Below are 20,917 nucleotides of genomic sequence, written 5' to 3' on the forward strand. Positions count from 1 at the left end.
GATCAATTAGAGTTGTAGGGGCAGAATAGTAATTTACCTCTGTGGGACTCACATCCCCAGTGGGGAATCCAGTTCCCAGTAGTTATCCGTGCTTGGATTACCCCTGATGTCATATGACATCATATTACATTTAAAAGAAGCTAATTAAGTAATTAATTCTACTTAGAATCAATTTTAGGAATTAATTTAGAAAACAGGTTTTTGGGTTAAGTAAACAAACAAACCTTAGTTAACAACTATATATACCTAAGTCATTACACTATTCATAAATCTCAAAACATAAGAATCAATCAGCCTAAGAAAGCCTTAGAGAAGAAAGAAGAAAGAAGGAGAAAGGAGAAGAAGAAGAAGGAAAAGAGAGGGCTATCCACGGGGCTTTGCTTCTCTACTTGAAATTGGAGCATTGGACTGCAATTGAGCACTTTACTGCACATTTCAAACCTGTTTACAAGCTGAATTCACTGCTGTACCCAGGTAGGCCCTAAATTCAACTCTTCCCATCTTGTTTTCCTCCAATTTTCAGTCCTAATTAAACCCTAAACCTAATCAGCCATTAAAGTTTAGGAGATCAAGTTTAATTAACCAATTTCAGCATATATAAACCTGTTTTGGATCAATTAGTGGTTCAATTGTGGCTGTGACCTGAAGGCTGCCCCTTAGGAACCCAATTTCTGGCTGAATTGCTCAATTGACAAACCCTAGGATTACAACTTGGGGTTTATTTGTTAAATCCCCAAATTAATGTTAGTTTTTGAAATCAATTCATTAAATTGGTTTCACCCACCTTAGAATAGGCTAGGAACATGAAATCTGGACCTTGCATGTCAAGATCCAGGGATTACAGACAAAGCCCCCAATTTTGCCTTTTGGACCGGATGGAATTGCAGGTTTGCAACCGGTCGACCGTAGGGTTTGGCCTCGGAATCCGCTGTAATATTTTACCCCAATTTGCCCCCCAATGCTTGGGTTTTGACCTGGGACTATTCCTGATCGTAATTTATGATGTTTTGTGTTATTTTAGGACTGTATAAGCTTGTTCTTGAGTGTTTTGTCTTGATTGCTGGAGTCTTGCTGCCCTAGACTAGACTGTCATAGCAGGTAAGCGAATTTTGACTTAATTTATGTGTTTATTAACTTAATTGTATCCTTGTTTTACTTAGATTCATGTAGTTTTATAGCTTTTGGTTCTTTGCACTAGTTGCATGTGAAATAGGATGCATTGACATGCTGCATTGCGTTGATATTTATGTTGGAACTATATATATGATGATAATGATGCATTGGTTAACTTACAATTGTGCTATTGACACAAATGCCATCATGTTAGATTGCATATGGTTAGGATCTACATTACCCAGTACTACGTCCCTTACCAACAGAGGAAAGGTGTTGGATAACCCGTGGTAGGTCCAAAGGGTAAATTTTGGAATGCCATTCATTGTCCCATGTTACCGTAGAACATCAGGTGTGGGAATAAATAGTAGGGTTAGTCATTGGGGGTCCGTTAGCGTCAGATGTATGATGCCTGAGCTGCCGGATCTCCACCGTAGTAGAATGTTTTCGCTCAGGTGACCGACATTTGGTTATGTGTTTCCGGGACCGATGCTAATATTTTATTACAGTAGTACTTATACCTCATGAGACTTAGTATCCATGTTAGGAGCATGTTGTTTAGGGATATTCATCATGGACTATTTGTATGTGTTTGCATGTTTTTCCTTACTGAGCTCAGTGGAGCTCACCCCCGTGGATATCCCTATTTTTTAGATGATATTACTGTTGCTGTCTCCGGTGCTTCTGTGGGAGTCTCTTCTGCTTAGGATACTCCTTCAGCTTTTGGAGTTGACACTCCTCTCGTAGTGGAGCACGATGCTTCGTGCTCGTGCGACGACTGCACCTTCTCTTGAGCTGCCTGACAGACCAGGCTTCTTCCTTCTTTTTATTATACACTTTTGTACTTGACTTATGTAGATATGTCTTTTGTTCCTTACTACTATGGTGTGGTGTTGTAACTCACTTTCTCTTCACTTGTATATATATAACAGCTCATCACTAGTTTTCCTTTATTATTGCCTTAATTCTATATTTAAATTGCTTCCGCTGCATTTAAATTCTGTATTTGTGAATATGATTGCGAATAGAGTACTGCACTTGCGATCCTAGTGGGTTGGTTGGATGTCAGAGACATCCAGTCACACTTGGCCCTTATAAACCGGGCCGGGGTGTGACATTTAAGTGGTATCAGAGCAATTCATGCTCTACTTCTATTTGCAATCAAGTTCACAGTATGGCTGCTCTTGGACTCATTGACCTGAAGGTGAGTCCAGTTTAGGGTTAAATAAAAACTTCAACTAAAAGCTTCCAAGTAAAAGAAATTGATTGTAAAACTCAGGAAAAGATAAAAACTTGTATATAATATATATATATCCGATTCTGTACAAAATTTCAGCAACTAGGCTGATTTGGGTTACATCGGGTTAGCAAGTTTAAACAAAAGAGGACATAGTCCTTACAAGAAAAGAACTAAAAAGGAAAGACTAAACTAAAGAGACATACAGATTAAAGAAACATCTGGTGGTCACTGAGGTGGTGGTCCCTGTCCAGGAAAGTGAGATCTCCACTCTGACAGCTGGGTCTCCACTGCACTCACCCTCCCACTCAGCTGTGAAAAGCCCTGGTGTACTGCTCTCTCTAAGCTGTCCAACGGCTGAACAGCTGACCCCATGTAGTGCTATCACAAGAGTACTGTGGGGCAGTAGATGAAGAAGAGGCACCCGGATGCCCATATAGTGCTGTAGGATGATCAACAGGCATGTCTGCATGTGCATCATCATCATCCTGCTCCTCCTCATACACAGGTAGCTCCTCTTCAACTGCAGGCTGACCCATCTGTATGCAGTCTGGATGGCCTAGCTCAGGAGAGAAAGGTGGCATCGGAATGCGCATCTTCACCAAAGTCACTCTGTTAACATTCAACACCCTCTTGGTTGAATGTTCCTCATCTAACATAGGCACACTAAAGCTCCTGAATACCCTGGTAAGGAGTCGAGAATATAGTAGGTTCCCTGACCTCGGGTGATCATGCAAATATGCCATGGTGCGCATGATCAGGTAGGGCAGGTAGATCTCATAAGCAATACAAGCTGTAGGTGGTGATGATCTGCATAGAAGACAACTCGGTGCGGTGGCCTGACTTAGGTGCAATGCAGTGACTGCAAATCCTGGAGAGTACTCGAGCTGATGGGATGAAGTCTAGCTCAGATAACACTTTGTCATAAGAAGTCCCATTAGTGAGCACAGAAAACAACCATCGAATCTTAGTTCGTGCAAGGAACTCTGTAGTCTCTGTCCTGGGAGGACAATATCTCCACTCCCCTCTGTTGGAGATCCCTAGTATTTGGGCCCACTGCCCTGTGCTGAAGGAGATCTCCCTACCCTTCACGTTGCTAGTGATAATAAAGTCATTCTCCTCATGTCTGTAGCCCAGATTGCTGTAGAACAGCCGGATGAGCCGAGGATAGCAGTGGCGCTCGGGCTGAATCAGAGGTAGCCACCCTAACCTCTCAAATCTCTCTTGGACTTTGAAAGCCCGTAAGTCATCGAGGACTACTCCTCGTTCTATCTCAAAGTTTCTCTCCATAAAGTGCTATCCATAACGTATCTCTTCCTGGGCATTTCTGAAGAATAGGGGCTCGAACTCCTCATCTAAGTTGGCAGCCCCTCTTCCCCTTCCTCTCCCACCTCTACCTCTCCCTCGTGCTGCTGCCATTTGATATTCAAAGGCTGCAAGCAAAACATAGGTAAATGGTAAGTAATACAAAAATTTATCAATGTATGTTTACTTATAGGACAGCAGCCTATATGTGAACACTGTTGTCAGAAAAAAAAATTAAATAAAATACAGCAAGTATAAATAGGCTAGAGCTGAAAATGGGTGGTGATAATCAAGTAAATTTTTTTTAAGTTAATAGTGTATGTATATACATGTTTGGGTGCAAAAAATTAGTTATACATATATATAAATACAATAGAGTATACTAGGCTAATGAAATAAGTAAACTTAGGCTAAAAATTTCATAGGAACATTTAATCGAACAAATTACATGCATATATAAACATAATATTAGGAGAAAGACAAATAGATATGAAATACTAATTAAAAAAAAAAAAAAAAGGGTTTTTGTCAAATGCCCCCCTGAAAATACCCATTTGTCCAAAGGCCCCCTTACAACTTTTCTAATTGCAAACTCCCCCTTATTTTCAAAACAATGTAGCACTTTGGTCCAATCCGTTAGTTTAGGACGTTATGTTCAAACGGTTGGACTTTTTTGACCATTATGCCCTTGATGGTAGAATGACCAAATTGCCCTCATTAACACTCAACCCTGCAACTCATCTTCCAAACCCAATCGATCTCTACTTCTGCAATATGAACTTCACCGATTCATCCCATGGAGGCTCGTTGAAATCAGAGAACTTGAAATCATTCAGGTGAAGACCCTAGTTGCAGACTCATCGCTCTCTGTCAATGATGGCATGGTGCGCTCTCCACCTTACAATCTTTCGTTCCCAAAAAATCCACATTGCCTTCTGATGAATTATCCTACGGACCACATTGTCACCGTCGAACTTGCTGTTGGAGCTGGATCTGGGCTTGAATCTGCTGAACCTGCGTAGGGTTGAGGTGATTAAGCCCTATTGAACAACCTCCTCTGTTCTAGGGTTCTGGGTCTGATATGGATTCAGAGGATGTGTATGAAGATGGGGATTACAAGTATATGGATTCAGAGAAAAAGGATGATGATGTGTTTGGAGATGGTGATGATTATAATGTCAACAAGAATAAGAACTTGTAACCACAGGCCAATATTTTCTCTTGAATCTGATTTCACCTTCCCTGATTTCAATTAAAAGATGAAAAACCTAACAAAAGCTTTGCAAAAAAAATTCAAAAAACAAATGAAAAAAAACTGAATCTCTATTCTGAACCACCCAGCTTCCAAAAAAACCTCTTCCAAGTTTGCTTTTTCTCTCTTTCAAAATCCCAAAAACCAAACCTTTAAAAGACGGAGATGATGACACAAAGGGATACAGAGAAGCAGGAATCAGAGAGGGGGGAGAAGGCCTTTGCTGCCCACGACAGACCCTGCGGATTTCGACCTCCATTATTCTCAGTTTAGCTTAGAAAGTAAATCTGAAATTGGATCTCTCTCTCTTTCTTTCTTTCTTTTTCTTTCTTTTTCTTCTATTGGGATTTGGGTAGGTGAATTAGGAATTCTGATACAATTATATTGATTGGAATAGGTCTAAATCGGGTGGAGAAGCTGAAAGAACTGGGGTCCAGGAATTTTTTCCTTTGCCGCAAGAAGCTGAACGAAGTTGCGGTGGATGCGTCTTCCTCTTCGTCGTCACCGGCGATGGCATCGTCGTCTTGTTGGAATCAAGCTGAGAATGTTTCGAAGATCTCTATTCCCTGACTAGGTTCATGGATTTCTAGCTAGTATCTTGACTTAAGTCAATCAAAGCTTATTATTATGGGTCGATCATCTGTAATTTGTAGGAGATAAAATAAGGGGATTTTGTAAATTTCTATCAACAATCTCATTGTTTTCCGAGTTATTTTATATGTTTTTTCCTGTTCTTCTTCGAAGGAATCCTCAATTGCTCGTTGGTCATGTTATAAATTTGTTTCTTTGGCTTATAGAGAGGCTCTCTTCTTGTTTTCTTCTTGATATAATAAATTCTACAAGAGTTTTGAATTCAGACTTCTTCACCGGGAGAGCTCAGAATCCTGGTGATGAAAGTTGTATCTGAAGGCTGAGGTCACCGTGAACTTCGCCGATAACTCCCGAAATGCCGGGAGAGCTCAGAATCCCCAAACTTCGACGCCATTAAAAGGCTGTGAACTTCACCGCTAGGGTTTGGAAGATGAGTTGCAGAGTTGAGTGTTAATGAGGGTAATTTCGTCATTCTACCATATCAAGGGCATAAAGGTCAAAAAAGTCCAGCCGTTTGAACATAACGTCCTAGACTGACGGATTGGACCAAAATGCTACACTGTTTTAAAAACAGGGGGGAGTTTGCAATTAGAAAAGTTGTAAGGGGGCATTTGGACAAATGGGCATTTTCAGGGGGGCATTTGACAAAAACCTAAAAAACAAGATATCTCGGGAAAATAGTGTAAAATAGTGTTTCATACACTGATACTCAAAACAACAAAAAAGGACAAGGAAAAAGTCTAAAAAGGTCATTTGAGCATTTATGCAAGCACTTGCTGTGCACAGTGAGTGTAAGCATAAGGAACATGTAAGAAATGAAACAATTAGGTAAAAACAAATAATAGACAAGTCCATAGTAATAAAGTAAACATGGAGGAAGAAAAATGCAAGAAAAAGGGACAAAATTACTGTTTTATTCATGAACTAGGGAAAAGTAATAAAGAAAATCTAACCTAGATCAAAAAAGAGACAAAAGAGAGAGAAGAAATGATGTTAGAGTACTTGCATTTGATTAGGAGTGTAAGGTCTTGTGTTTGAATGTCTTCCCAAGTGTTAAAATGCCCTAGGTAACCTTCAGAGCCTTAGGACTTAGATGAGAGTTAGAGAAGAATAGGAGATGAAATAGACAAAAGTTCAGGAAAATCATGTTTTTATAGAAGTTGGCCACTGTTTCGTGAACCGGTCGACGGTTCACACCTGGTCTGAATCCGATTCACAATTTCTGTGAATCCAGTTGACTTAGAATCTCAGACATGGTCACTGTGAAGCCGTACGGTCGACCGTACGATTTCACACCTGAATCCGATTGGTTTTGAGTCTGAATCCGGTTGGGCTTTTAAATTCAAAAATAATTTAAAAAATTACATAATAATTATATAAACATATATAATATATATATATAAAATATAATACATCAATTAAAATAGTATTAATAACTATATAAAAATAGTAGAAATAAATAAATAAATATAATAATAATATTAATAATAATAGTACTATATTACTTATAAAGGTATATAAACTTATAAAAATTTGAATAAATATGCCAAAAACCAAATAAAATAATGTAAATTTTTGTAAAATACTTGTATATAATATATAATTGATATATATATGTATATATGTATATAAGTTAAGTATAAATTATATATATTTTATTTTACATTGATTGTTATTAGTATGTAATTATATTTAGTACTATTGTTTATGCATAAAATATTATATGTTATTTATATAATTATGCATGTATTTATATTATATTGTATTATGTTGTATAATTTATGTGTTTCTTTTTAGGGATTCGAATGTTTGGCTTAACATATAACAACAACTTAAGATGAGTTATGTGTTAAGGCCAATCGAGGAATACAATTACAATTCCGAGAATATCGATGAGTTGAATCGAAAGCTCGAACTACTCATCAATGATCGAAGGTATCTTTAGTCTATTCTGTGGAACGGCAAGTCCTTGATGACCAGGGACTTCTATATCATAGATCAAAGGGTGGAATACCTTCAATTTCACACCACTCGCATCGAGAGTATCCTCCATAGATGGGCGGATAAGCTTCAAGGTCTTCCTTGAATTGTATCAAGTATGATGAAGCATATTTTACTGTTACTTACTGTATTCTTGCTATTGTGCACTTCATTATATCAAACTAATGCGTATGCTAATAGTTTGATGTGTTATTTCTTATCTCAGCTGATCATTATGGACGGACAGCGTCCTAACACCTATAGGAGGCATAATGCAAGAGGGTGTGCAAATGCAACCTCTTCCTCCAATCCTGCTCATAATGATCCTTCAGCTGAGGGGACACAGGAAAACCCTCCAGACATGCCTATGCATGATGTGGCTGGTCTTGTAGACACTATCATGGAAAGACAGCAGCAGCAAATGCAGCAACTCATGACAACCATGAGCGATCAATTTCAAGCAGTCATTAGAACCTTACAAACTCCACAGGCAGCCCCTGCTGTCCCTACCGCTCTTGCACAGTATAATGATGCAAAAGGTCGCCTAATGGAGAGGTTTTGGAAGATCCAGCCTCTTACTTTTGCTGGAATCAGTAAAGATACATTGCAGCCCGTGAAATGGGTTAAGGAGATGGAGAAGGTTTTAAGTTTCTGGGCTGTACTGATGAGCAGAAACTTACATGTGCTGGATACAAGCTTCAGTATGAAGCGGAGGCTTGGTGGGAGACAACTAGGCCTATCTTAGAGGCTGCCCACCACGTTCTAACATGGAAGATCTTCAAACAAGCCTTCTTTGCAAATTACTTCCCTACCAGTGTGCGACAGAAGAAGGAAATCGAATTGGTTGAGTTGACTCAAGGGCCAAAGTCAGTATTTGAGTACCAACAGAAGTTTGAGGAGCTGTTCTTCTTCGCTCCCCCACATCTTAACAATGATGAAGACAAGGCCCAAAAGTTTGAAGATGGTTTGAGGCCACAGATTGCCTCTATTATGTCTACCAGAATTAATCAGGGATATTCTGAGACAGTCCAATTAGCCAAGAGAGTTGAGGATATGCAAAGAGATGCTTATTATGTGAGCCAGGGATCAGGCAAAAGAGCAACACCATTCTTTGACAGAGGGTTCAGTAAGTTTACTAGATCTTCTGGTCCTAGTTCAGCTCCAGCCCTGCCACAGAGAAGTGAGTCTAAATCATCGGTATCCAGGCCTGTGTATGCCAACCCCAGCACCAAGGCGACAGATGTAGCAGCTCCAGTAAGCACTGCAGACTTAAGTGCTATACATGTGGTCAAGCGGGTCATACATCCAGGACATGCTTCCACAGGAGACCTGTACTTCCCATTTGGCAGCCAGCCAATAAGCCTCAGGGTCGGGTCTACTCTGTAACTACTAGTAAGGCTTAGGTTAACCAAGCTGTGGTTACTGGTATCATTCTAAACTTATACCTCATTGTATTTTTAATGATTGATATCATGCATGTATAATCATCAAGTCATGGCATATAGGTACCATTCTCATCTGTTCCACACCAGCATACACCTTGTTTGATACGGGAGCGACGCATTCCTTTGTGTCTCCGTCATTTGCAAAGAGGACAGGTGTATCACCTAAGTGCCTAACAGAGGGTCTAGCAGTTAGTACGCCTACCGGGTCGAGGATAGACCTGAATACATTGTATGAGCCATGTGCTATGAGGATTGCTGACAGAGACATGAATGCCCATCTGATTCAGTTCGATATGACTGACTTTGATGTCATATTGGTGATGGATTGGTTGGCAGCATACAAGGCTAATGTGCTATGTGCTAAGAGAAAGATTGTATTCCAGCCAAGAGGCGAGAAGGGATTCATCTTTGTGGGTGATAAGAAAAGACCCAGAAAGATGGTGATTTCAGCCTTAAAAATGATGAAGATGCTAGACAAGGGATGCCAGGGATACCTTGTGTCGGTTATGGATACCAGGATACAGGTTAGGCCTATGTCAGAGATCCCTATTGTAGGGGAGTTTCCTGACTTATTCCCTGATGATTTGACAAGTCCACCTCCACCAAGGGAGAATGAGTTTGTGATTGATCTAGTACCTGGAGCGGCGCCGGTATCTAAAGCACCATATAGAATGGCGCCGAGTGAATTGAAAGAGTTACAAGCTCAACTTCAAGAATTGTTGAAGAAGGGGTTTATAAGACCGAGTATTTCACCTTGGGGTGCCCCAGTACTGTTTGTGAATAAGAAGGATGGCTCTATGCAGATGTGCATAGACTACAGAGAGCTGAATAAGTTGACAATAAAGAATAAATATCCATTGCCAAGGATAGATGATCTTTTTTATCAACTCCAGGGTGCCCAAGTCTTTTCAAAGATAGATCTCAGATCAAGGTACCAACCACTTTGAATCAGGGAAGCTGATGTTAGTAAGGCAGCTTTCAAGACCCGATATGGACATTATGAGTTCCTGGTGATGTCTTTCGGCCTCACAAATGCCCCAGCAACCTTTATGGCTTTGATGAACTGAGTATTCCATGATGTCTTGGACAATTTTGTTATAGTCTTCATTGATGACATCTTGGTTTACTCCAAGAATGAGGAGGAGCATGCCCAACACTTGAGATTTGTTCTACAAAGATTGAGAGAAAAGCAACTTTATGCAAAATTCAGCAAGTGTGAATTTTGGTTGCCTCAGGTTGGGTTCTTAGGCCATATAAAAGACCCAGGAAAGGTTGAAGTTGTGGTGAATTGGGAGAGTCCCAAGACTGTGACAAAGATAAGAAGTTTTCCGATTAGCTGGATACTATAGAAGGTTCATAGAGAACTTCTCGAAGATAGCTGTGCCCATGACACAGCTCACTAAGAAGGGTGCCAAGTTTGAATGGAATGAAGACTGTGAAAACAGTTTTCAAGAATTAAATTAGAGAGTGGTGACAACCCCAGTTCTTGTTCTTCCTGATGGAACTGAGGGGATGGTAGTATATATTGATGCCTCCAAGACAGGGTTAGGGTGTGTATTGATGCAAAATGGGAAGGTTATTGCTTATGGTTCTCGACAGTAGAAGGACCATGAGAAGAACTATCCTACACATGACCTAGAACTGGTTGTAGTAGTATTTGCATTGAAGATGTGGAGGCATTACCTGTATGGTGAAAAGATTGAAATCTTCACAGATCACAAGAGCTTGAAATACTTCTTCACTCAGAAGGAGTTGAACATGAGGCAAAGAAGATGGCTTGAACTCATTAATGATTATGAGTTTGATATTTTATATCACCCAGGAAAGGCCAATGAAGTGGTAGATGCACTCAGCAGGAAGTCTTCTGATTGGGCAACAGGCAGGATTGAAATTGAAGATGAAATTCTGAAGGACTTAAGTGTAATGAATGTGGAACTTATATTTGGAGAGACTGAAGAGTTACTTTCAGTATTGATGGTACAACCATCATTGCGAGCCCAAATCATAGCAGCCTAGTCTTCTAATGAAGAGTTTCAGAACATTGTGAGTAGTATTCGTGCTGGGACACAGAAGGATACAGATTTCACAGTGACAGCTGATGGGGTTCTGATGTTCAGAGACAGACTATGTGTACCTACTGATAGTCACTTGAAGAGTCTGGTTTTACAAGAGGCCCACCAATCTTCTTTCTCTATACATCCAGGTGGTACAAAAATGTACCGAGATCTGAAATAGTACTTGTGGTGGCGTGGAATGAAGTATGATGTGGCAACCTATCTCTCTAAATGTTCAACTTGTCAGCAAATTAAGGCTGTCAGACACCGACCACAGGGACTTCTGCAACCCCTAGCCATACCAGAGTGGAAATGGGAGAACATCACTATGGACTTTGTTACAGGCCTTCCTCGCACTAGGAAGGGAATGGATACCATCTGGGTAGTTATAGACAGATTGACCAAGACAACCCATTTCATTCCAATGAAGATTACCTACTCCATGGATCAACTGGCCAAGTTGTATGTTGATAACATTATCAGATTACATGGAGTACCATTGGACATTGTGTCTGACAGAGACCCCAGGTTTACTTCCAGATTCTGGAAGAGTCTACAGAAGGCAATGGGCACAGAGTTGAACCATAGTTCAACACATCATCTTGAGACGGATGGACAATCAGAGAGGACAATTCAGACCTTAGAAGACATGCTCAGGGCATGTGTGCTTGAGATGAGTGGCAGTTGGGATGAACATCTATCTCTGATAGAATTTGCTTATAATAACAACTATCATGCATCTATTGAGATGACTCCCTTCAAGGCATTATATGGGAAAACATGTCGTACTCCACTGTACTGGGATAAAGTTGGAGAGTGGCGTATATTGGGCCCTGAGCTGATTCAGAAACCCTGTGAGAAGGTAGACCTCATAAGTGAGAAGATCAAGATTGCACAGTCCAGACAGAAGAGCTATGCTGATAAAAGAAGACAGCATGTACAGTTCAAGGTTGGAGAGAAAGCATTCCTGAAGGTGTCCCCAATCAAAGGTGTTGTGAGGTTTGGAAAGAGAGGGAAGTTGAATCCCAGATACATCGGCCCGTTTGAGATTCTAGCCAGAGTTGGTGTAGTGGCCTATCAGCTTGCACTGCCCCCATCACTAGCCGGTGTACATGATGTATTTCATGTCTCTATGCTGAGACAATACATCCATGATTCGACACATCTACTACCTCAGTAACCAGTTGAACTTATTGCTGACCTGACATATGAGGAGGTGCCTGAGGAGATAATTGATAGGAAGGAACATAACTTGAGGAGCCGTACTATCTCTTTTGTTAAAGTCAGGTGGAGTAACCACTCCACAGCTGAAGCATCTTGGGAAAGAGAAGACTTGATGAAAGAGAGATACCTTTACCTCTTCGACCTCCCAGGTACGTCAATTTCGAGGATGAAATTCTAATAAGGAGGGGGGAATGTGAAAACCACTGTAAATTTAAGCTTTGGAACTTGTGTGATTTCAGGTTCCAGTTCTGTGTCCATGGTTGCCTCGATGCTATGGGCTGCATCTGTCGAGGACATAGATCAATCCCTCGACACACCTATGGAGGATTCCAGGGAATCTTCCCAGCTTGCTATTCTGGAGTCAGAGGACCCTGCTGGTACCCTACACCAGAGCTACCTATGTCGGATCTGCTGGCTGGACAGCATGCAGAACCTTTCGATCTCTTAAACCAACTGTAAGTACTATTTACTTATATTGTATGTTGTATTATATTGATCAATTAGAGTTGTGGGGGCAAAATAGTAATTTACCTCTATGGGACCCGCATCCCTAGTGGGGAATCTAGTTCCTAGTAGTTACCCGTGCTTGGATTACCCCTGATGCCATATGACATCATATTACATTTAAAAGAAGCTAATTAAGTAATTAATTCTACTTGGAATCAATTTTAAGAATTAATTTAGAAAACAGGTTTTTGGGTTAAGTAAACAAACAAACCTTAGTTAACAACTATATATACCTTAGTCATTACACTATTCATAAATCTCAAAACATAAGAATCAATCAGCCTAAGAAAGCCTTAGAGAAGAAAGAAGAAAGAAGAAAGAAGAAAGAAGGAGAAAGGAGAAGAAGAAGAAGGAAAAGAGAGGGCTATCCATGGGGCTTTGCTTCTCTACCTGAAATTGGAGCATTGGACTGCAATTGAGCACTTTGCTGCACATTTCAAACCTGTTTACAAGCTGAATTCACTGTTGTACCCAGGTAGGCCCTAAATTCAACTCTTCCCATCTTCTTTTCCTCCAATTCTCAGTCCTAATTAAGCCCTAAACCTAATCAGCCATTAAAGCTTAGGAGATCAAGTTTAATTAACCAATTTCAGAATATATAAACCTGGTTTGGATCAATTAGTGGTTCAATTGTGGCTGTGACCTGAAGGCTGCCCCTTAGGAACCCAATTTCTGGCTGAATTACTCAATTGACAAACCCTAGGATTACAATTTGGGGTTTATTTGTTAAATCCCCAAATTAATATTAGTTTTTTTAAATCAATTCATTAAATTGGTTTCACCCACTTTAGAATAGGCTAGGAACATGAAATCTGGACCTTGCATGTCAAGATCCAGGGATTACAGACAAAGCCCCCAATTTTGCCTTTTGGACCGGATGGAATTGCAGGTCTGCAACCGGTCGACCGTAGGGTTTGGCCTCTGAATCCGGTTCAATATTTTACCCCAATTTGCCCCCCAATGCTTGGGTTTTGACCTGGGACTATTCTTGACCCTAATTTATGATATTTTGTGTTATTTTAGGACTATATAAGCCTGTTCTTGAGTGTTTTGTCTGGATTGCTGGAGTCTTGTTGCCCTAGACTAGACTGTCATAGCAGATAAGGGAATTTTAACTTAATTTATGTGTTTGTTAACTTAATTGTATCCTTGTTGTGTGTGCCATGTCATGCATCATGAAAATTACTCAGATTCATGTAGTGTTATAGCTTTTGGTTCTTTGCACTAGTTGTATGTGAAATAAGATGCATTGACATGCTGCATTGCATTGATATTTATGTTGCAACTGTATATATGATGATAATGATGCACTGGTTAACGTATAATTGTTCTATTGATACAAATGCCATCATGTTAGACTGCATATGGTCAGGATCTACATTACTCAGTACTACGCCCCTTTCCAACAGGGGAAAGGTGTTGGATAACCAGTGGTAGGTCCTAAGGGTACATTCCTGAATGCCATTCACTGTCCCATGTTACCGTAGAACACTCAGGTGTGGGAATAAACAGTAAGGTTAGTCACTAGGGGTCCGTTAGCGTCAGATGTATGATGCATGAGCTGCCGGGTCTCCACCGTAGTAGAATGCTTTCGCTCTGGTCACCGACGTCTGGTTATGTGTTTCCGGGACCGAGGCTAGTATTTTATTATAGTAGTACTTATACCTCATGAGACTTAGTATCCATGTTAGGAGCATGTTGTTTAGGGACATTCATCATGGACTATTTGTTTGTGTTTGCATGTTTTTCCTTACTGGGCTCAGTGGAGCTCACCCCCGTCGATATCCCTATTTTTCAGATGATATTACTGCTGCTGTCTCTGGTGCTTCTGTGGGAGTCTCTTCTGCTAAGGATACTCCTTCAGCTTTTAGAGTTGACACTCCTCTCGTGGTGGAGCACGATGCTTCGTGCTCGTGCGACGACTGCGCCTTCTCTTGAGCTGCCTGACAGACCAGGCTTCTTCCTTCTTTTTATTACACACTTTTGTACTTGACTTATGTAGATATGTCTTTTGTTTCTTACTACTGTGGTGTGGTGTTGTAACTCACTTTCTCTTCACTTATATATATATAACAGCTTATCACTAGTTTTCCTTTATTATTGCCTTAATTCTATATTTAAATTGCTTCCGCTGCATTTAAATTCTGTATTTGTGAATATGATTTCGAATAGAGTACTGCACTTGCGATCATAGTTGTCACGGCGATCCAAGTCGGTGGAGGGGTGTCACGTCGATATATCGACATGTCGCCCGCCATGGCGAGCATGTCGACCATATTTTATTTTCTCTATTTTTAATGTTTTAATATATGTATACTCAAGCCATGTTTTATTTTTTCTCTATTGTTTCTCAAGTTTTAAGAAGAAAATTCAGAAATCGAAGAAGAAATCGAAGAGGGAAAGAAGAAATCGAAAGAAATCGAAGAGGGAAAGAAGAAATCGAAGAGGGAAGAAGAAATCGAAGACCGGAAGGAGAAATCGAAGAGGGAAAGAGAGACAGGAAGAAGAAATCAAAGAGGGACGCCATGGCGTAGGTCGCCATGCAACCTTCTCCAGAGCCAAGACGCCATGGCGACGCCATGACAACTATGTTTGCGATCCTGCTGCGTTGGTTGGATGTCAGAGACATCCAGTCACACTTGGCCCTTATAAACCGGGCCGGGGTGTGACAACTTTGCATCTAGGTATTTGGCAAGGCTGCCCTCTATCTTTTTACATTTTCTCCTTGGTCCTTGAATTTCTCTTAAGAAGCATCCAATCCAAATGGATAAGCAGCTTATCTCCCCTATGCCAAAATGTAAAGCTCTCAAAATCTCTCACCTGGCTTTTGGTGATGATCTCACGATCTTTTCCCAAGCAAACCTCTCTTCGATTGTGACCACTATGGATTGTTTGTGCCACTTCAAAAGCTTCTTGGGTCTCTGCACTAATCTCTCAAGGTCCGTCCTCTTTGTTACTGGTATATCTGATTCTACTGTGCTATGCCTTATAGGGGCCGCATGGTTTTCCTTAGGCCAGCTACTAGTCAGGTACTTGGGTCTGCCTTTGATCACTTCTAGATTGATGGCTGACTGTGCACCCCAGTTTTGGATCAAATGTGCAAGGTACTCCAGCTTTGGAAGGGTAAGCTGCTCTCCTATGTCGCTAGGCTTGAGCTTATTAGATCTGTGCTCCAATCCTCTTACATATACTGGTCAGGCATTTTTGGGCTGCCCAAGTCTTGCATCAAGAAGATTTTGAATCCCTTATGTATGCCTTCCTCTCTGAAAAGGAATTGGCTTCTCCAACTTCCTCCATCCCACCAGCTGGGCTTCGGTTTGCCTCCCCAAAGAGGAGGGGGGCCTTGGGCTAAGAAGAATTGAGGATGTCAATTCCGCTGGCATTCTCAAACTGATTTGGAAGCTTGCTGCCAAGAAGAAAAGCATCTGGGTAGACTAAGTCTACTCTCGCCTCCTTTGCCATGATTCCATTTGGACAGTCCCTGTTCCTTCTAAAGCCTGTTGGGTGTAGAGAAAGATTTTGGCTTTCAGATTTCTTGTCTTTGGGGCTATCAAGTCCCTAGTTGATATTCACCCAAAAAAAAAAAAAGTCCCTAGTTGATGCTGGCTCTGGTACTCTCCTTTGGTTGGATCATTGGCACCCGCTAGGGATTCTCATCCCCTTGGTTGGGGACAGAGTGAGATACAGCTTGGGTTTTGATAGACTGGCCTTGGTATTGGATATCCTTCTCCCTGATGGATGGGACCCTCCTCCCTCTCCTCCCCCCCCCCCCACCATTATCGGCTGTTTGGGAAGCTCTTCCATCCATCAGCAGAAGGCCCTGTGGCTCTGGTGACTTGGTCATCTTGTCTCCCTCTTCCACGGGCATCTTCAACTCTAAATCTGCTTGGGATCTCATCAGGGCTCGTGGTCCCTTCATCTCTTGGTGCAAGTTGGTGCGGTCCAAAAAGCACATCCCTCATCACAGTTTTACCCTCTGGAGGGCCCTCTCTCGCTACCTCCCAACACAGTCTTTCCTTATCCACAAACACATTCCGGTTCCCCCCAACTGCTGCCTATGTTGGAATGCTCCTGAAGATGTGGATTACCTCTTCTTTGCCTGTTCGTTCTCTTCCGCGATTTGGCAAGGGCAGCTCGCCAAATACTGGCCCCATCGGAGAAGAATTCTGTCCTTCAATAGTGAATGAATATGGGTGGACATGACCTTTGGTGGTGGATCCAGCTGTGATTCTGTGGGCAAACTTTCCTTTGGCACCGTATCTATCATATCTTGTTAGAGGGTAACCTCAGAAGTTTGTCTCCCACCTCTAGATTGAGGCAGCAGATTCTTGATACTATTGATTTCAACATCAGAAGCAATCTCTCATTGGCTGCCTCTCGTTCCATAGACTCCCCGTTGAATAGTCTAAGTATTGATTTATAGGGTCTCCCTATTTCTTTCTTCTCTTCCCATGCTGCCTCTTGATTAAGCTGGGATTTGCTTGTATTTTATTTTTCTTTCTCCCTCTTTTCCATGGGAGCCCCTGTAGTTCTCTTCTTTGGTAATGAAATTTTATTCAAAAATTAAAAATAAAAAAACAAAAATCCCAGCTGCCTCTTTATATTTACAATACGTGTAATGTCTGAGTTTTAATTTTTGCAGGCGGAAAATGCTCTCAACTTGTGGAACTTAGTGGTGAAAACATCAACATCACATACAAACCTGATGGGACACACATAGCTGTTGGTAACAGGGTGCGTTTCTTATTCCTATAACTGTTGCTAAAGATTTGTGATTGTGTCGGTTTCTTTCATGTCCTTGCAGCCTTCCTTTAAAGCTGTCTGTAACCTTATGGTGCTAATAGTTCCTGTGAAAATATTTGGTTTACTGCACGTGCCATGGATGCATGGTACAAATGCTTGCTGCCTTAAAATTTCAATAGTATGTTTTCACACTGCCCCAATCTTATTTCTTTTTGGTTTTCGTCCTTTAATTGTAGGATGATGAACTAACAATATTGGATGTTCGCAAATTTAAGCCAATTCACAAACGCAAGTTTAGTTATGAGGTAATTACTTGCTGGAAATACTGTTAGCATTTCATATTTTATGTTTTTTACCAAATGATACGGTGAAGTGGAGTCCTACCTTGTCATGCTGTGAAGGTACATAAAATTTGAGAGCCAATTACCCTGCCACATGGCAGATATTTAGGGTCATGTAGGGAGTCCTACCCTTGTCAGGCTGTTGAAGGATTACTGCTTCAACTCTACTTAGACCCTTCTGAGTCAAGTTATTGGAGTCATCAAGCTTCCAAAACTAGTTTATGTTTGTTTTTACGTAACAATGATCTTTGACAAAGTGCTTCTTGATCAGGTAAATGAGATTGCGTGGAACACAACGGGAGAGATTTTCTTTCTTACAACAGGAAATGGTAAGAACAATTTCTGTGCTACTTCTGGTCTACACTAACCCACAAATTGAATTTTTGTTTACTGAGCAGAAATCGAGTTCTCTATGCTGGGAAGTTTGAATTTCATTGCTGATTTGAATCTTATTCTTTAGCATACATTTTCATACTGGTGTTCTATTTTTGTTAATTGTACCACTTTGTAGGCACCGTTGAGGTACTGGCTTACCCATCTCTAAAAGTACTTCACACTCTTATGGCTCACACAGCAGGTTGCTATTGCATAGCAATCGATCCAATAGGAAGGTGATTTCAAAAGCTTCTTGCTTTCACCTTTTTATATTTATTTTTATTTTGTACTGTTAACCATCTGCTTCTATTGTCTGAATTCTGTTTTGATCATAGACATGGGAGATGCGAGTCCATTAAGCAAATTGATAGGTCATTATGACATTAGGACCTTTAAAGTGAGCTAAGCCTGTTAAATTCAGGGAAATTGTTTGAGAAAATTTAGTGGATCCTTTTCTCTTCATGATGATTTTTGGATGATAAGCAATAATTCTGGGGCTCTCCTTGGATAATAACAGTACAGATCATGAGCACCAAGAAAACTAAATGCTGTTGGTAGCTAATCTATTGATACAAAATGCATTTTGAAAAGTTTTGAGCAATCTTGATTTCGTTGAATTGCTTCTTTACATGGGACTTTAGGCATTTCTGCATTATGTGGTGTCTTACTGCATGTATAATGTGCATCCTGTTTAGTATGTGTTTTTATGCAATTCTTATAAGTTACAGACATGTCAATAATTGTCCTGCTTGTAGGCTTGTAGCCTCTGCCTGACCTCCTAACGTGGCAGATATTTTGCTGTTGGAAGTGCTGATTCATTAGTCAGCCTTTGGGATCTCTCGGAGATGCTTTGTGTGAGAACATTCACAAAACTTGAGTAAGTTTCTGTTTTCAGATTTGACTTTAGTCTAGGCATCTGTAGTGTGTACAATCTAATTCGGACCATTTCTACATGTATGACTTTTTGTTATTTCTTCCCAGATGGCCTGTCAGAACCATAAGCTTCAATTATACTGGAGACTACATTGCTTCTGCCAGTGAAGACTTGTTCATTGATATTGTATGTCTCCTTCAAATTCGTTAAATGTTTTCCTGTGTCCTTTACAGAGAAATTTTTTAAAGAGGAATCCTCAGGACCACAATGGCATGATAGAAGGTTGTTTTCCCTTTTCCTGTGGCATGCACAAGGCATGTATGTTGTGAGCGACAATCATAGGTGGTCCAACCAAGAAGATTACTTGGGCCAATAGTTAGAAAGGAAAAGGATTTAGCTAGAAGATTGTATCAAGTTTATCAATTTCTTATGGAAGGTATATGGGGTTCATTGTGTAGGCCGGATGGTTAGATTTCACCAATCAGGAACAGTTTGTGCACTTGGACATATCCTAATTCCTAGGTTGAAATCCACTGAATAGTGGATCCCCTCCTTCTGCATACATGCCATTCCGTGCATCACAGGTGAGGGATACTTCTTTCTGTCATCCCACCATGAGTAATCCTTGCTTGAAATTAATCGGCTTGTTAATATTATTGGTGTTTTAATAAACAGTCAAATGTACATACTGGAAGAACAGTCCATCAGATTTCTTGTCGGGCTGCGATGAACAGCGTTGAATGGAATCCCAAATTCAATTTACTGGCATATGCAGGAGATGACAAGAACAAGTATCAGGCTGATGAAGGTAGTTTTTCTCTTTAATTTTGAGTGCTAGCACATTCATTAAAATATCAAAAATTCTTTGTAACCTTATTTTCTGTCTTCTTCTCACCCTCCTTTTTAATTAAAGTTCAATACAGAACAACCTGAAGCCCAAAGTAGGAACCCTCAAAGTGGTTTGGAGGGGGTGAGTGGGTGAGTAGGGTAAGGTAAAAAGAACAGAGAAAGGAAAACAACCTTTAAACTGGAGAATTAACATGGAACATGTGAATCCCAGCTTAACCTACCAATGATGATACATACTAAGTGGCTTCCACAAATAAATAAAGATGACAGGTTTCATATACAGTCTGTGTATGAACTGGTCAACACTTCAACCGTTGACTAGGAATGCTCAATTCTCATGCACCTACCCCCCCCCCCCCCCTATTGGTAAAGAAAAGTTGAGAATTGTGGATGGAGTACACATTCCACACATTGAATTTCCTTGTGTAACAAGGGTTTTTGTTTGTAGCTTCCTAGCAAAATTATTTGTTGATTTGTATGAGAATCGTTTTGAACCATTGGTACCCCAAAATATTATTAGAGATGAAAGATTGTTAAGACCGAGTGTAATTGTGTTTAATTTTTTTGTTGCAGGTGTTTTTCGAATATTTGGCTTTGAGAGTGCCTAACATCCAGCAGAATATTACAAGATCAGAGATTGTTGGCATCCAAAGCAACTAATTTGAGTTCATGTTGTGTTACTTGCAGCAGAATATCACACGGTAATAGTTTTAGAAAGAGTTTCATCAACTGTATCCTCTACACTGAATTAAATTGCGGAGAATGGTGATGGGATTGGATTGGATAATATTTATAACATTCTTAAGAATGAGTCAATGTTTTTTAATTTCTCAGTGCAAGGTGCTATGAGTTGCGGTGTCTCTGTAGTGCACAAATGACTCAAATTGCACCCAAAGAGAAGTATTGTAACACCAGTATCTGAACAAGTTCTGAATACCCTATGCTTTCCATGCCCCGAGTTTAATTGCAGAGCATGAAAACCGTACTCATGGATGCAGAGATCAGAGATGGGCTTGGACAGTTGAAC

At 40.5% G+C, this 20,917-nt stretch overlaps 1 protein-coding gene across 3 annotated transcripts in view; it reads left to right on the plus strand.

The window, feature by feature from the left end:
* Nucleotides 1-20,879, plus strand: part of LOC122640423 (THO complex subunit 3) — a 36,797-nt gene extending 15,918 nt beyond the window's left edge. Inside the window, exons 4-11 of one of the 3 annotated variants that reach the window (XR_006329658.1) lie at nucleotides 17,351-17,442; nucleotides 17,688-17,756; nucleotides 18,064-18,121; nucleotides 18,304-18,403; nucleotides 18,958-19,044; nucleotides 19,149-19,227; nucleotides 19,500-19,625; nucleotides 19,717-19,823. Coding sequence is in view for 2 of the 3 variants with exons in the window: in XM_043833610.1 (XP_043689545.1) it covers nucleotides 17,351-17,442; nucleotides 17,688-17,756; nucleotides 18,064-18,121; nucleotides 18,304-18,403; nucleotides 18,958-19,044; nucleotides 19,149-19,227; nucleotides 19,717-19,849; nucleotides 20,464-20,498 (653 nt within the window). In the remaining variant the exon portion in view is untranslated. Of the gene's footprint in view, nucleotides 1-17,350; nucleotides 17,443-17,687; nucleotides 17,757-18,063; nucleotides 18,122-18,303; nucleotides 18,404-18,957; nucleotides 19,045-19,148; nucleotides 19,228-19,499; nucleotides 19,626-19,716; nucleotides 19,850-20,463 lie in introns of those variants that run through there. The other 2 variants (XM_043833610.1, XM_043833611.1) reach the window with 2 other exon arrangements.
* The last annotated feature ends 38 nt before the right edge of the window (nucleotides 20,880-20,917 follow it).

This window comes from Telopea speciosissima, chromosome 9 (genome assembly GCF_018873765.1).
Source record: "Telopea speciosissima isolate NSW1024214 ecotype Mountain lineage chromosome 9, Tspe_v1, whole genome shotgun sequence".
Taxonomy (NCBI): Eukaryota; Viridiplantae; Streptophyta; class Magnoliopsida; order Proteales; family Proteaceae; genus Telopea; species Telopea speciosissima.